This window comes from Procambarus clarkii, chromosome 94, assembly GCF_040958095.1.
Source record: "Procambarus clarkii isolate CNS0578487 chromosome 94, FALCON_Pclarkii_2.0, whole genome shotgun sequence".
Classification (NCBI taxonomy): domain Eukaryota; kingdom Metazoa; phylum Arthropoda; class Malacostraca; order Decapoda; family Cambaridae; genus Procambarus; species Procambarus clarkii.
Genome location: NC_091243.1, coordinates 10,615,430 through 10,632,740, shown reverse-complemented (window position 1 = coordinate 10,632,740; position 17,311 = coordinate 10,615,430). Strand labels below are relative to the sequence as shown.

The following is a 17,311-nucleotide window of genomic DNA, read 5'->3' as shown; positions in this document are numbered from 1 at the left end:
GGTCCTCAGGTGTGTGGCCTCGTCTGGAGCAGGTGTAGGAGGTCCTCAGGTGTGTGGCCTCGTCTGGAGCAGGTGTGGGAGGTCCTCAGGTGTGTGGCCTGGTCTGGAGCAGGTGTAGGAGGTCCTCAGGTGTGTGGCCTCGTCTGGAGCAGGTGTAGGAGGTCCTCAGGTGTGTGGCCTCGTCTGGAGCAGGTGTGGGAGGTCCTCAGGTGTGTGGCCTCGTTTGGAGCAGATGTAGGAGGTCCTCAGGTATGTGGCCACGTCCGGAGCTCTTCAGGTGTATGGCCTCGTCTGGAGCAGTTGTAGGAGGTCTTCAGGTGTGTGGCCACGTCAGGAGGTCTTCAGGTGTGTGGCCTCGTCTGGAGCAGGTGTAGGAGGTCCTCAGGTGTGTGGCCTCGTCTGGAGCAGGTGTAGGAGGTCTTCAGGTGTGTGGCCTCGTCTGAAGCAGGTGTAGAAGCTCTTCAGGTATGTAGCCACGTCAGGAGCTCTTCAGGTGTGTGGCCTCGTCTGGAGCAGGTGTAGGAGGTCCTCAGGTGTGTGGCCAAGTCAGGAGCAGGTGTAGAAGCTCTTCAGGTATGTGGCCACGTCAGGAGCTCTTCAGGTGTATGGCCTCGTCTGGAGCAGTTGTAGGAGGTCTTCAGGTATGTGGCCACGTCCGGAGCTCTTCAGGTGTGTGGCCACGTCAGGAGCTCTTCAGGTGTGTAGCCACGTCCGGAGCAGGAACTATCAAAGTCAGCTCCTGATCTGAGACTAACATGTGCTCGAGACAGACAGCAAGACGTCAAGGAGCACCTCAGATGGAGGAGAGAGAGAGAGAGAGGGGTCGTGACACCAGCACCAAGCGGTCCTATATACACCTCACCTCGCCCCACCTCTTCCCTATATACATCCCGTGTCAGGATGTGGTCAAATCTTTTCTGACTGCGATCGAAATATATATATTTTTTAATGTAACGCCCAGATACGCTCCGGTATCACGCCTCTGTGTAGCTGTACGTGCGAGGCTGGTGTTGTGGTTGGTGGTATGATACGGTCTTAAGCCGTCCCAGCAGGTAAGAGACGTCCCTAGCCGCTGAGAGTCGCTCTTAAGACATTCCCAGCAGCTAAGAGATGTCCCTAGCCGCTGAGAGACGCTCTTAAGACATTCTCACCAGCTAAGAGACGTCCCTAGCCGCTGAGAGACGCTCTTAAGATTTTCCCAGCAGTTGAGAGACGCTCTAAGTTGCCTCCAGCAGCTGGGAGACGCTCTAAGTTGCCTCCAGCAGCTGGGAGATGCTCTAAGATGCCTCTAGCAGCTGGGAGATGCTCTAAGATGCCTCCAGCAGCTGGGAGATGCTCTAAGATGCCTCCAGCAGCTGGGAGATGCTCTAAGATGCCTCCAGCAGCTGGGAGATGCTCTAAGATGCCTCCAGCAGCTGGGAGAAGCTCTAAGATGCCTCCAGCAGCTGGGAGATGCTCTAAGATGCCTCTAGCAGCTGGGAGATGCTCTAAGATGCCTCCAGCAGCTGGGAGATGCTCTAAGATGCCTCCAGCTGCTAAGAGACACCATAAGATATCCAAATCTTAAATATTGTTGAGAATACTGAGGTTTACGCAAGTAGCAAGGTAACCGGAGATTGCTTCCTACTTACTGATCTAAACTACCTCCGCTACTCGTATAATACAAAGGACTGACATAAGCGGTTTTATTTTGACTCCAACACAAAATTCACGTAGGATATATTAACCCGTTCTCGCACTTGCCTAAAGTCAATATTGGCTTATTTAATAAGTGCATATGTGACATACTAATTGATTGTGAATATTTTAGTTTACCTTGAAAAGCTTCATAGAAAACACCGACCTCACCTAACCTTCTTAGTATGTTATGATAAGCATCTTATTGCTTCTTATTTACAATTATTACTTAACCTATGACTGTAAGCAGGTGCGAGAACGGGTTGGATATATTAAAGAACACAACATATAAGGGCATCGTAGCACAGTCGGCTTCATTCTCGACTCGCTGTCTGTGATCTCGGGTTGGATTTCCCGACAGGTAACTGTTGTATTCACCTAGTTGTATTCCCCTTGTTGTGCTTGCGGGGGTTGAGTTCTGCTCTTTCGTCCCGCCTCTCAACTGTTAATCAATCAGCTGTTACTAACTATTGTGGGGGTTTTATTGGTTTTTAACTTTGCTTTTAACTTAACTTTTAACTTTTTAACTAAACTTTTTAACATCAACTTAGAGCATCACACATAAAATATTGTTTTTTTTTTTTATTGCATCCTGGGGAGGGTCATTACTTTGACCCTATCTTGAGGTTATCTTGAGATGATTTCGGGGCTTTAGTCTCCCCGCGGCCCGGTCCTCGACAAGGCCTCCACCCCCAGGAAGCAGCCCGTAACAGCTGACTAACACCCAGGTACCTATTTTACTGCTAGGTAACAGGGGCATAGGGTGAAAGAAACTGCCCATTCTTGAGGTTATCTTGAGATGATTTCGGGGCTTTAGTGTCCCCGCGGCCCGGTCCTCGACCAGGCCTCCACCCCCAGGAAGCAGCCCGTGACAGCTGACTAACACCCAGGTACCTATTTTACTGCTAGGTAACAGGGGCATAGGGTGAAAGAAACTTTGCCCATTTGTTTCTGCCTAGTGCGGGAATCGAACCCGCGCCACAGAATTACGAGTCCTGCGCGCTATCCACCAGGCTACGAGGCCCCTATCGCCGAACCCAGGACCACAGGATCACAAGTCCAGCGTGCTGTCCGCTCGGCCGACCGGCTTCTTTCCCTAGGGGGAAACCTCGATACAAGACTAAAAAATATATAGGCACAGGCTCCCTGTCCCCCGATAAACGAATTTATATTATAGTGCAAGTGAGGCTTTTGCTGTGTGCGTAAACAAACAAAACCAAAACAGGCTTTTGGCTCAATATTCAACAAGTATTTTAAAGCAGCTCAGACAGGAAGAATAAATAACAAAGGAAGTCATTCAAAGTCTAAGAAAGAGCCGAGTATATTTAAGAATGATAGCAAGATAAACATTTAGTTTGCAAGTCCTTTGGTGCGGAAGCTCCTTGACTTGTGTGACTTTTGTTCCAGGTGTGAGGGCGGCCTGCTGGCCAGTTGTTCCAGGTGTGAGGGCTGCCTGCTGGCCAGTTGTTCCAGGTGTGAGGGCTGCCTGCTGGCCAGTTGTTCCAGGTGTGAGGGCTGCCTGCTGGCCAGTTGTTCCAGGTGTGAGGCGGCCTGCTGGCCAGTTGTTCCAGGTGTGAGGGCTGCCTGCTGGCCAGTTGTTCCAGGTGTGAGGGCTGCCTGCTGGCTGGTTGTTCCAGGTGTGAGGGCGGCCTGCTGGCTGGTTGTTCCAGGTGTGAGGGCGGCCTGCTGGCCAGTTGTTCCAGGTGTGAGGCGGCCTGCTGGCCAGTTGTTCCAGGTGTGAGGGCTGCCTGCTGGCTGGTTGTTCCAGGTGTGAGGGCGGCCTGCTGGCTGGTTGTTCCAGGTGTGAGGGTGGCCTGCTGGCTGGTTGTTCCAGGTGTGAGGGCGGCCTGCTGGCCAGTTGTTCCAGGTGTGAGGCGGCCTGCTGGCTGGTTGTTCCAGGTGTTGGTTGAAGTGTCAGCTGCCTGCTGGTCCTGTGGGACCGACAGAAGTGTACGGAAACATACCCGAGGGGTAAGATGCCCGGCGTCCTGGTCTTGAACATTCTTCAATGTTCTTCAATTCTACGTACCTGGGTCTGACACGCCCTGGGACGTGTCAGAGACTCTCAGGACTTTCAGGGACTCAGAGACTTTCTTAGACTCTGTTAGGTCGGGTGAGAGGGGCGGCCTTAGAGGATCTGTCGGGAGATTTGCATTTTCGCATTCTTCAAGGTTCGGACCATTTGGTCCATTTTACGTATATTTGGCTGGAAGCGGATCTGGTTGGGAGCGGCTGGTCTGAGAGGGAGTGATGTGAACACGTGTGCTCATTCGTGCATGCCTGAGAGTCTTCTTCCGTTACATTGGAATTTATGGCAGAAAATTCTCACTTGAAGGATTACGTCCGGCGTTTTCCCCCTCAAGAGTGATGCCTAAACCTTGCTGGAGACTGTATGAATCAACATAAGCGGCCATCTAAGAGGACGGGCGTGCATCGGTCACACTCAACTTTGGATGTCTTGCGTGTGTCTTGGCACTCAAGTGGTTTCTGCGGAGGAGTCGAGAATCATAGCTTTTCCGGTTGTCGTCAATGGCTTCCGATGCTTCTTTGTTTCATCATGTTTCTGAGTTTCTGCCCGAAACGCTGCGCGTACTAGTGGCTTTACAAGAGTGCAATTACTGTACTATGCTATGTATTCTCACAAACCCAATGTACCTTCTTCTATATAAGTAAATAAATAAATAAATCATACTTTTCCTTGAGATTGTTTACAATCCCCAGTTTCACCTTAGTGTACTTCTGATTGTTGTACTTTCATAAGAACATAAGAATGATGGCACCTGCAGAAGGCCTATTGGCCCATACGAGACAGCTCCTATTTATATCCACCCAATATCATGCATATATATATATGTCTAACCTACGCTTGAAACAATCAAGGGATCCTACTATTCGAAGTACAGGATCAAAACACCTCCCCAACACCAGCAACAATTAAGTCCCCTCGATAGGGCGACCTGGGGCCAGATTCACGAAAGCACTTACGAACGTGTACATCTTTCCTCAATCTTTGACGGCTTTGGTTACATTTATTAAACAGTTTACAAGCATGAAAACGTCCCATTCAACTGTTGTTATTGTTATAAACAGCCTCCTGGTGCTTCGAGCTCATTAACTGTTTAATAATTGTAAACAAAGCCGCCAAAGATTGAGGAAAGGTGTACAGGTTCGTAAGTGCTTGCGTAACTGCTTTCGTGAATCTGGCCCCAGTTCACCTTCGTACCTGTATGAATTATATACAACTGTTACTCTGTTGGTATTCACACTCCCGGTGTCTACGAGGTTTGTTAGGCGTACCTTAGTGAAACGTGTCCTTTCGCAACACGCGTCAAGCCCTTAAACATTGTAAAATGAACTTTGGAGTTATTTTTTCAATTACACAAAAAAAGAAAAACATAAATACAAATGTTCTGCTAGAATCATTGATCTAAACCTTTTTGGTCACATTCACTAACACATTTACATATATAGGCTATTGTTTCATTTGTTGTCTATTATCTGCCGTTTTCGTTTGAAATGTATTATAAGTACAAAATATGTACAGCCAGCCAACAGTGACGTTCAGTAAATACACCTGCCATTACATGCACTATTACATGCAGGCAGGAATATAGTTTTACATATAGTTTTAACAGTCTCCGTGGTGTAGTGGTAAGACACTCGCCTGGCGTTCCGCGAGCGCTATGTCATGGGTTCGTATCCTGGCCGGGGAGGATTTACTGGGCGCAATTCCTTAACTGTAGCCTCTGTTTAACGCAACAGTAAAATGTGTACTTGGATGAAAAAACGATTCTTCGCGGCAGGGGATCGTATTCCAGGGACCTGCCCGAAACGCTACGCGTAATAGTGGCTGTACAAGAATGTAACAACTCTTGTATATATCTCAAAAAAAAAATTTAAAATACGAATATGAATATTTGTCGTGTTGGCTGTGTGGCAGTTTGGTCACGCCTCATTGTAGCTGCTTGAGTGTTCGAAAGTGTTGGGTTCCGGGGAGGGAGACTATGCTAGTGTACAATGTGTCCGCGGTGAGATACTGTCGCCTTCCGGTGCTTGACGGCCACCCCATGTGCTCAGGCGCGAAAACACAGTGCTTACCGTCACAAGTGCTCAGGTGGGTAAATACACCGCTTTGCTGTCGGAAGTGTCGTAAGGATGGCCAGCCTCAGGTTGGTGTGGCGGAGCTGAGGGCTGGGAGTCACCGGGCTGCTGCTGCTGCTGCTGCTGCTGCTGCTGCTGTTGCTGCTGCCCGGTGATTACCTCTTCATATTATGTCCTCCTCTGAGTCCCCCCTGAGCCCTCAGCTCTTACGTGCTGGACCGGACACGCTTTGATGAGTCTTGGTTTGAGGCCATGTTTTGGTTTGGGTTAATGTCATCATGGGCACTAGTCTTGGGGCGAGCATGGGGCCACCATGGGTACTAGTCTTGGGGGAGCATGGGGCCACCATGGGCACTAGTCTTGGGGCGAGCATGGGGCCACCATGGGCACTAGTCTTGGGGGAGCATGGGGCACCATGGGCACTAGTCTTGTGCTACTGGACCTCTAGAGGGCGTAACAACACTGAAACAGACTAAGCATAAATATATCCAAACCTGTTTTGGGCTTACGTTAGTAATTCTAGGCCTATTATATCCAATATTAGGCATAATGTAAAATACTAGACCTATAATATGTCAGGTTTGGCTCCTGCCTACTTTCTTGAGCCCTCTCCGAAAGTCACAGTAGAAAGTAGACTTTCTCTGGAGGCAACAGTACATGTTTAGTACATTCAATTTACAATCTTTAATGGTATCATTATTTAAGACGAGAGGTTGTCTAGGCACACACATGTGTCTAGACACACACGTGTCGGCTGCAGGTGTGTGTTCTACCGATGGTCAACGTGTTCTTGTGTGTGTGCAGGTGTATGGACGTGGACGAGTGCTCGCTGTTCCGGCCGTGTTCGCAGCTGTGTGAGAACTCCGAGGGCAGCTTCAGGTGTTCGTGTGTCGTCGGCTACTCCCTCAGACCGGACTCCTTCACCTGTAAGGCTCAGGGGACCCTCCCCAGACTCATCTTCGCTAACCGGGCTGATATTAGAGAGGTAAGTCCCTCTTTACCGGACTGGAGTCGCACTCCAGCCATCACCCCTTGACCACACTCATGGTGTGAAGGGTCCGGATTATGTTTTTCATGTGTACTGAGGTGTCTGTGTTAAGTTGACGCAACACTCATGTGTGTAGGGACACAGCCTAGGGGCCACTGTCCCTACACTCATCAACACTTGAGTATCAGCACCCGGCCCACCACAAATGCCTGTCAAATCTAAAAAAAAATGGTCAGTGAAATATGTGTGTGTTCCTTCTCACACTTGAGGATGATGTTAGTCCAGTGTTCTCCCTTGTGCTGTACACTTCTCTGCTATATTAGGGAGTGTTAAGAGAATGATCAGAGAGCTATACTTATACACTTATACACTAGACCAGTGTAACCTATACTTGTCCCCCTGGCTCGCTCGCTCGCTCGCTGGGCCGCAGATTAACATCGACGGTCGGGGCTACACGAGCGTGGCCAAGGGCCTGCAGAACGCCATCTCCATCGACTACCACTACAACCTCTCCCTCATCTTCTGGACCGATGTTAGTCTGGACGCCATCATGAGGGCCTTCCTCAACGGCTCCGGCGAGAAAGGTCAGCCTGGGGACCAGGGGCCAGATTCACGAAGCAGATACGCAAGTACTTACGAACGTGTACATCTTCCCCTCAATCTTTGACGCCTTTGGTTACATTTATTAAACAGTTTACAAGCATGAAAACTTGCCAATTAACTGTTGGTATTGTTATTAACACCCTCCTGGTGCTTCGGAGCTCACTAACTGTTTAATAAGTGTAAACAAAGCCGCCAAAGATTGAGAATAGATGTACAGGTTCGTAAGTCCTTGCGTAACTGCTTCGTGAATCTGGTCCCAGGGAGGGAGAGAGGGGGACTGCGGGAGACAAATTCAATTGATATAAGATAGGCAATGTCTGGGATGCTCCCGGACGCAGGTTCGAATCCTCGTCACGTCCCTTGTGGATTTGTTCAATTAATATAAGTTTATTACTGTATAAATACACACAAAGGGATGAGGTAGCTCAAGCTATTCTCACCCGGTTCAGTACAACGTGTTCATCTAGAATATATGTACATACATATATGTATATATACTTACGTATTTGACTTCCCCACAGCTATCGTACGGTGGGGGCTGCGTATGCCAAGCGGGATAGCAGTGGACTGGGTCAACGATCACGTCTACTGGCTAGACAGCGTCACTAGAAGGATAGAAGTCTCCCATCTTGACGGGTCAGGAACGCACTTTACTCACATATCCTAATACATTCATTTATTTGTAATTGTATAATAATTTTGTGTTATATATGTCGTGCTAGGATGTGTAGGAGCAGGTTGGGTTGTGTAGGAGCAGGCTGGGATGTGTAGGAGCAGGCTGGGTTGTGTAGGAGCAGGCTGGGATGTGTAGGAGCAGGCTGGGTTGTGTAGGAGCAGGCTGGGTTGTGTAGGAGCAGGTTGGGTTGTGTAGGAGCAGGCTGGGTTGTGTAGGAGCAGACTGGGATGTGTAGGAGCAGGCTGGGATGTGTAGGAGCAGGCTGGGTTGTGTAGGAGCAGGCTGGGTTGTGTAGGAGCAGGCTGGGATGTGTAGGAGCAGGTTGGGATGTGTAGGAGCAGGTTGGGATGTGTAGGAGCAGGTTGGGATGTGTAGGAGCAGGCTGGGATGTGTAGGAGCAGGCTGGGTTGTGTAGGAGCAGGCTGGGATGTGTAGGAGCAGGTTGGGATGTGTAGGAGCAGGCTGGGTTGTGTAGGAGCAGGCTGGGATGTGTAGGAGCAGGCTGGGATGTGTAGGAGCAGGCTGGGTTGTGTAGGAGCAGGCTGGGTTGTGTAGAAGCAGGCTGGGATGTGTAGGAGCAGGTTGGGATGTGTAGGAGCAGGCTGGGTTGTGTAGGAGCAGGCTGGGATGTGTAGGAGCAGGCTGGGATGTGTAGGAGCAGGCTGGGATGTGTAGGAGCAGGCTGGGATGTGTAGGAGCAGGCTGGGATGTGTAGGAGCAGGCTGGGATGTGTAGGAGAAGGCTGGGATGTGTAGGAGCAGGCTGGGATGTGTAGGAGCAGGCTGGGATGTGTAGGAGCAGGCTGGGATGTGTAGGAGCAGGCTGGGATGTGTAGGAGCAGGCTGGGATGTGTAGGAGCAGGCTGGGTTGTGTAGGAGCAGGCTGGGTTGTGTAGGAGCAGGCTGGGTTGTGTAGGAGCAGGCTGGGTTGTGTAGGAGCAGGCTGGGTTGTGTAGGAGCAGGCTGGGTTGTGTAGGAGCAGGCTGGGTTGTGTAGGAGCAGACTGGGATGTGTAGGAGCAGGCTGGGATGTGTAGGAGCAGGCTGGGTTGTGTAGGAGCAGGCTGGGTTGTGTAGGAGCAGGCTGGGATGTGTGGGAGTAAACTGGAGCATATGGAAGCAGACTGGAGCATGAAGGAGCAGTCTGGAGTGTGTAGAAGCCATCCAGAGTAAACACGTACTGGTGTACTCACCTAATTGTACTCACCAAATTGTGCTTGCGGGGGTTGAGCTTTGGCTCTTTGGTCCCGCCTCTCAACTGTCAATCAACTGGAAACTGGTGTGTGTGTACAGGTCTTGTCGCAGGCCGCTGGTGTGGACCAACCTGCAGAAGCCCCGCGCCCTTCTTCTCCACCCTGCTAGGGACCTCCTCGTCTGGACTGATTGGGGTGAGTAGAGAGGTCCTCCTGATAATGATTGCAACTGAAATGCTTTATTCATAATAAGTGTACATTTATAGTTTGGTTAGTTTAAACAAGTTTATAGTAAATAAATTGCAATTATTAATTTAACCGAGAATCTTAAGTTTCAAGTATCCCTAAAAATCATCTTATATCAGCCAAAGTCATTTAAATTTTCAGTCTCATATGGGAAGACCAATTCTGGTTTCAAAGGCTTGCAAAGCTTTGTCTTGGAAAGTCCTTGTAAGGCAAGGCTTTGTCTTGCAAAGTCCTTGTAAGGCAAGGCTTTGCAAAGTCCATTGTGTGATTGAATAACTGAATATACCTGACTTCATTTACCCTGAGGGACCGCCATCTCTAGCCGCCTCGACGGGGGCAGGGAGTCGGCGGCTTGCCAAAGGTCTAGCCTCCACAGCATTATTCCTGGGAATTTTTTTCGTTATGAATTATGAACTTTTACCCTAGACGGGTCGGTGTTAGGCCCGACCTAAGTGTTTTGTAAGTGCCAAAATCAGTGCCAAGTGCTTCGTGTCTCACTGATCACTCTCTCTCTCTCTCTACAAGGCTCCAACCCAAGGATCGAGCGGGCCTACCTGGACGGGTCGGAGAGGCAGGTCATCATTGGCGAGGGTCTGCACTGGCCTAATGGCATCACCATTGACTATCCCACGGAGACCCTCTACTGGGTCGATGCCAAGGAGCATGTCATAGAGGCAGCACAGATTGATGGCACTAACAGGAGGAAGGTGAGAGGCAGAGGTGTGGCGCCACACCGTGGTGTGGGAGTCATGTTTCGGGCATCATGGCGTCGGCGCCATGGTGTGTGTGTGTGTGTGTGTGTGTGTGTGTGTGTGTGTGTGTGTGTGTGTGTGTGTGTGTGTGTGTGTGTGTGTGTGTGTGTGTACTCACCTATTTGTGCTTGCAGCATTGACTCTTGGATCCCGCCTTTCCAGCTATCGGTTGTTTACAGCAATGACTCCTGACCCATTTCCCTATCATACCTAGTTTTAAAAGTATGAATAGTATTTGCTTCCACAACCTGTTCCCCAAGTGCATGTGTGTGTGTGTGTGTGTGTGTGTGTGTGTGTGTGTGTGTGTGTGTGTGTGTGTGTGTGTGTGTGTGTGTGTGTGTGTGTGTGTGTGTGTGTGTCTGTTGTCATTTTATTACAAAAATAAAAGATGCAGAGAAATACGTATGATATATATATACCCCATTTCACAAATAATGAAACAAAACTTCACTCATCTCAAAGTAAGCAAATATGTCAATACTTTGCCTGAGGGTGTCCATATCCTTTACAGTTTACCAATAACATTTTTAAGATTATCATACATTTGTTGAATTGATCAGAGGGAAAAAGGTGTTCATAAATTGTTGACATTGACTAATTCCCTATTAGTAATACTCACAGAAAACTAGTAATGTTCTCCTACCTTAACGGAGCCAGTGTTATCCCGAACACTGTTGACCAGACCACACACTAGAAAGTGAAGAGACGACGACGTTTCGGTCCGTCCTGGACCATTCTCAAGTCGATTTGAGAATGGTCCGGGGCGGACCGAAACGTCGTCGTCCCTTCACCTTCTAGTGTGTTGTCTGGTCAACATAATTTAGCCACGTTATTGTGACTCATCGCCTGCATATTGTGACTCATCATCATCACGAACACTCCCTGCTCCGTATGGCTTGACCATCATATATGGCTTCGTCTTGGAGTAACTAACAATTGTCAGGAAGGAACATATCTATAACTATTTCATAATTAATTCTTCCCCCACTGATATTTGAAATCATATTAGTTGAGACAGCTTCTCCACAATGTGGATTGCACATTAATAAATTATCTGGCTTGCTGTGTATAGTGATCAAGTCAAAAAAGGTTATTGGTATATGTCTTGGGGGGATTTTTTGCTGACTATGACTTGTGTGTAGTGGGAGTTTTCAGAAGTACTTGAACATTCCTGGCACTCCGGTTAGATCCTGGAGGGGCTGCCACACCCCTACGCCATCACCGTCTTCGAGGACTACCTCTACTGGACTGACTGGCACACCCGCTCCATCCACACGGCCAATAAGCGCACTGGGCACGGGTACACGGAAATCCACACCAGGCTTGCCTTCCCCATGGATATCCACAGGTGGGTGTGTACAGGTGGCAGAGACCGGGCCGCGGGGACCTAGACCCCCGGAATCACCGTAGGGGTAACCTCCATTCCCTTCAACAGTACCATGCTCCCAATTCTTAGTTCATGTCTTAATTCACTTGCTGATCCTAAATCAGTTTTAACCGAGTGACTAGCGTTCCTCACTCACTCAGTCTTCCAAGTGGGTCTGTACACCTATCAGAATATGTTAAGCTTATTATCTTCGGTCAGCCCTTTCTTTGAGTACCAAACATTCCTCCTGGTTAAACAGTCTCTAGAAATGAAGTTTGCAACCAATTAGCGGCTTTGTGGAGTGTGGAGACCCGTCCCTGCTCTAACCTGTCTGGTGGTGGCCTGCAGCATGCACAGGGAGCGCCAGCCGGTGCCGCTGGCGTCGGAGCGGCGCGGGTGTAGCCTCAAGAACGGCGGGTGTTCTCACCTGTGTCTCCCGGGTCACCACACCTACGCCTGCTACTGCCCCCACGGCTTGCTTCTTCTTCACGACCTCAGGTACTCGTACATCTCTTAGTCTCTCTCTTTCTCACTCTCTCTCTCATGTCTCTCTTTCCTTCTCTTAGTCGCTTTCTTTCTCACTCTCTCTCTCTCATGTCTCTCTTTCCTTCTCTTAGTCGCTCTCTTTCTCACTCTCTCTCTCATGTCTCTCTTTCCTTCTCTTAGTCGCTTTCTTTCTCACTCTCTCTCTCATGTCTCTCTTTCCTTCTCTTAGTCGCTTTCTTTCTCACTCTCTCTCTCATGTCTCTCTTTCCTTCTCTCTCATTCTCTAGAAGATGACAGTTTTTAGATGATGTTTTTTCTTATTTATGTATTGATATTTACCATCAGTGCTTCAGTGGTAAGAGCAGCCTTTGTGTTTGCTGAAATAAACATCTGGCAAATGCAGCATTGTTGCATCTCTGATCCTCCTCAATCTCCCGACCTTAACAATTGATGTGAGAATGTGTTAGTAATAAGACAAGAGACTTGGAGGATATACCGTAGTCGGTGGGAGTAATTCAGTACAGAGTGTTTACACGAAATCACTTCAGGAGTGATGGTAATCAAACGGGGTGTTTCTCCTGCAGAACTTGCAGCCAGCGGCCAGACCGCGCCCTTGTCTTCGCCCAGAGGAACAACCTGCGCATGATCTCGCTGGACGGCACGCTGGAGGGCAGCTCCTCGGCAGATATGGAGAGCTTGGAGCAGCCGAGGATGGACACAGTGGTACCCGTCGACGGCGTCAAGTCGGCCGTAGCCCTCGACTTCTACACCCAGGAAGATCTCATCTACTGGACAGACATCGAAGCCAAAACTATCAGCCGGGCGCACCTGAACGGGTCAGCGCAGGTCACCGTGGTCAGGAACAATCTAGGTGAGGCTCCTTCTTATCCTACAGCTGCTGGTATTGGGTACGGTGTGAGGCTTCTTATCCTACAGCTGCTAGTATTGGGTATGGCGTGAGGCGCCTTACCATACAGCTGCTGGTATTGGGTATGGCGTGAGGCGCCTTACCCACCAGTTGCTGGAAAACTTACAATATTACCCATGTAACAAGGGTAAGGTAACACAGAAATCTAGTGAGTTAGTTATCAAAATCAAAGACCCACGATCACGGGCCCACATTCAGGGGGTAATATTTCTAATTCCTTGTTTGTACAGAGAGCAGTATAGTCCCTCTTGAAACATGTACATAATAGCCAGCTAGCCGTGACGGCCATCATCTCCAGCCATCAATCATTCTCTGGATGATATCACTCCTACATGCGTCATTCATGGCATCATTCTCTGGATGATATCACTCCTACATGTGTCATTCATGGCATCATTCTCTGGATGATATCACTCCTACATGTGTCATTCATGGCATCATTCTCTGGATGATATCACTCCTACATGTGTCATTCATGGCATCATTCTCTGGATGATATCACTCCTACATGCGTCATTCATGGCATCATTCTCTGGATGATATCACTCCTACATGCGTCATTCATGGCATCATTCTCTGGATGATATCACTCCTACATGTGTCATTCATGGCATCATTCTCTGGATGATATCACTCCTACATGTGTCATTCATGGCATCATTCTCTGGATGATATCACTCCTACATGTGTCATTCATGGCATCATTCTCTGGATGATATCACTCCTACATGTGTCATTCATGGCATCATTCTCTGGATGATATCACTCCTACATGCGTCATTCATGGCATCATTCTCTGGATGATATCACTCCTACATGTGTCATTCATGGCAGACTTGCGGGGAAGAAATAAGATATCTATGCTATAACCATTTGGCTTATTTATTAATATATTACTCAGACCTTTACTTTTAACTTTAGTATCATAGTATCAGATTAAATGTCACCTCGATAGCGAATTCCTTCACTCTGATAGGAAGGAGCGTAAGTTTTTTTTTTTTTTTGTGGGGGGGAGGAAGATCATTAAAATTTGCTTGGTGTGGGTGATGTTTAGCAAGGCCACCAAACCTTGGTTGGTTTGGTTGATGCGTAGCGAGGCCACTACAGTTTGGTTGATGTGTAGCGAGACCACTAAAGCTTGGTTGATGTGTAGCGAGGCCACTAAAGCTTGGTTGATGTGTAGCGAGGCCACTACAGTTTGGTTGATGTGTAGCGAGGCCACTACAGTTTGGTTGATGTGTAGCGAGGCCACTAAAGCTTGGTTGATGTGTAGCGAGGCCACTACAGTTTGGTTGATGTGTAGCGAGGCCACTACAGTTTGGTTGATGTGTAGCGAGGCCACTACAGTTTGGTTGATGTGTAGCGAGACCACTAAAGCTTGGTTGATGTGTAGCGAGGCCACTAAAGCTTGGTTGATGTGTAGCGAGGCCACTACAGTTTGGTTGATGTGTAGCGAGGCCACTACAGTTTGGTTGATGTGTAGCGAGGCCACTAAAGCTTGGTTGATGTGTAGCGAGGCCACTACAGTTTGGTTGATGTGTAGCGATACCACTACAGTTTGGTTGATGTGTAGCGAGGCCACTACAGTTTGGTTGATGTGTAGCGAGGCCACTACAGTTTGGTTGATGTGTAGCGAGGCCACTACAGTTTGGTTGATGTGTAGCGAGGCCACTACAGTTTGGTTGATGTGTAGCGAGGCCACTACAGTTTGGTTGATGTGTAGCTAGGCCACTAAAGCTTGGTTGATGTGGTTGACAGAGCTGCCAGGGGGTGTGGCGGTGGATTGGGTGACCGACAAGCTCTACTGGACGGACGCGGGCACAAAGCATATCGAAGTTTCCTATCTGGACGGCTCGATGCGCTCCCTCCTCATCTGGCAGCACCTCGACAAGCCCAGGGACATCGTCGTCGACCCCAAGGGTAAGTGGGGCTCGCGGGAAAGGGTGAGGGGGGGGGGGTTACGGTCATTTACCCTGGGGGCTCAGGGCCCCTGGGAATGTGTTTCTCATGGCCGGTGGGAAGGGAAGGGTGGTGGCTGTATCTCAGGGCCCAGGGGGTCCTCAGGGCCCAAGGGGTCCTCAGGGCCCCAGGGAAGTCGTCAGGGGCCCAGGGTAGTCGTCAGGGGGCCCAGGAATCCTCAGGACCCTAGTATAATATATTATACTAGTTTATGGTATCATTAGTATTATACTACACTACACACAGAAATCACAATAGCGTGATGCATCAAATGAACAAATCCACAAGGGCCGTGACGAGGATTCGAACCTACGTCCGAGAGGATCCCAAACGATCCCAGACGCTGCCTTAATCGACTGAGCTACGACATGGTTAGGCTACGATATTTTTACGAGGGTTCGAACCCTCGTCACGACCCTTGTGGATTTGTCCATTAGTATTATACTAGTTTACCGTAAGTATTATATTAGTTTATGGTATCATCTATATAATTAAAAATGTAAATGTTCGTTTGTTCAAAATTGCTAATCTCTCAAAGTTCTTCACCGATTGCTTTGAAATTTTCACACAACGTTGCATTCGCATCCGAGCGGGGTTTTATATACGTACTATATAGATGTCATGTCTGTGACGGGAATTTTTTTTTTTTAAACTGTGTTTTTCGTGTGTTTTTCATGTGAGGGAAATCTTCGAAACCTCTTTACCGATTGCTTTGAAATTTTGACACAATTGCATTCCAGGAATAGGCGTTGCATTCGAATAGGCGCGTGTTTTAATACACCTACTGTATACATGCTTCACCTGTGACAGGAAAAAACATGTTTTTTTTTTAAACAAGCTCCATCTATTGGACGTAAGAGCAACACACACTGTAATCTCCGAAAGTTCTTCACCGATTGCTTTGAAATTTTGACACTTCCAATACGTGCATGTTTTTATATACCTACTATATAGATGCCACACCTGTGACAAGTAAAAAAAATGTTAATTTTTTTAAACAACGCCATCTGTTGCACGTAATAGCAACACATGCTGTACTAAGTATGTTACGATTCCATTTCAATGTTTTCGATTGCATTGATAAATTTAATTTTCATAGATTTTGATTTATTTTCATTTTGATTTAATTATTTTGTGTGACATTGCGTTGGAAATGAGCTGTGTTGTTTACCATACCGTTATATACGGTATGGTAAAGATTTGGTTGTAAAGTTGGTGGGGAGGACGAGGGGACGGGGGAGTGAGGAATGGTTGGGAGGACGAGGGGGATGGGGGAGTGAGGAATGGTGGAGAGGATGAGGGGGGTGGTGGGGAGGACGAGGGAACGAGGTAGGGGGAAATGGTGGGGAGGACTGGGGGACAGGAAAAGGTTGCTGTGGCTCAGCAATGCACACGCGTTGCTGAGCCACAGCAACGCGTGGCCGGGTACAGCTAGTAGTTGTATAATTGTGTTTGGTGTTGGGTTCAAGGCCTATCAACCTTTGGAGGGCTATTAAGGCCTCCACAAAATCTTTCTGATCAAGCAGCAAGTATTCTTTGGTCGTGAACATTATCCTGGACTAAAATACAATGTTAGTATATATACACCAAGAAGCAAGGTGTATATACCTGTGTGTATCTACCTACAATCGTTAGATTAGGGTATATCTTATTAGTTTTTGGGGTATGTTACTGGTAGTTTAGAGGTGCCTTATTAATCTTTTCAATTAAATAATATCGTGTGAACTATGCATTATATTTGATGTGTCCCTTGGCTAGTATATCACGCATATCCTTGGCGTGTATATTACGTATACCCTTGGCATGTATATCACGTCTTGGGTTTATGCTAGGAACTATACACATTGAGTCATGCTATGCCTGATTAACGTTTTCTATGCTGAACTTGGTTTGGTGAGGCAGGGCTTTGATTTTTGTTGAGTTTCCCCTTCCTAGGGTGATCTCTTCTCATGTGGGTCTCTTGGCCAGGCGTATGTAAGGGATTTTGATCTCTCATCCTGGAATTTTCTACCCCCTTCCCCCTATCTTTACCCTGCAGATGGCTACATGTTCTGGACGGACTGGGGCAAGAATGCCAAGATTGAGAGGGCGGCCATGGGCGGCGGCGGACGGAAGGTGATCGTCAGCACCAACCTGCAGTGGCCTAACGGCCTGGCCATCGACCACGGCAGGCGGGTCCTGTACTGGCTCGACGCCTCCAGCAACACTATTGAGACAGCCAACCTCGACGGTGCCAACAGGAAGCCTCTCATCAGTGAGTGGAGGGGGGGGGCAGACGTGTGAGAGACGAAGGGAGGGAACAGAGGGAACAGAGGAGGGAGGGAGGTAGAAAGAGGGA

At 48.4% G+C, this 17,311-nt stretch overlaps 1 protein-coding gene across 5 annotated transcripts in view; it reads left to right on the top strand.

Moving 5' to 3' along the window:
- The window catches only part of Lrp4 (LDL receptor related protein 4), a 222,350-nt gene that overhangs the window by 188,408 nt on the left and 16,631 nt on the right, over nt 1-17,311 (top strand). For all 5 annotated transcript variants that reach the window (XM_069319939.1, XM_069319940.1, XM_069319941.1 and 2 more), the window contains 10 exons: nt 6,583-6,763; nt 7,197-7,350; nt 7,891-8,005; nt 9,337-9,431; nt 10,008-10,189; nt 11,422-11,582; nt 11,949-12,098; nt 12,671-12,957; nt 14,773-14,934; nt 17,012-17,227. In XM_069319939.1, the coding sequence (XP_069176040.1) occupies nt 6,583-6,763; nt 7,197-7,350; nt 7,891-8,005; nt 9,337-9,431; nt 10,008-10,189; nt 11,422-11,582; nt 11,949-12,098; nt 12,671-12,957; nt 14,773-14,934; nt 17,012-17,227 (1,703 nt within the window). The remainder of the gene's footprint in view (nt 1-6,582; nt 6,764-7,196; nt 7,351-7,890; nt 8,006-9,336; nt 9,432-10,007; nt 10,190-11,421; nt 11,583-11,948; nt 12,099-12,670; nt 12,958-14,772; nt 14,935-17,011; nt 17,228-17,311) is intronic.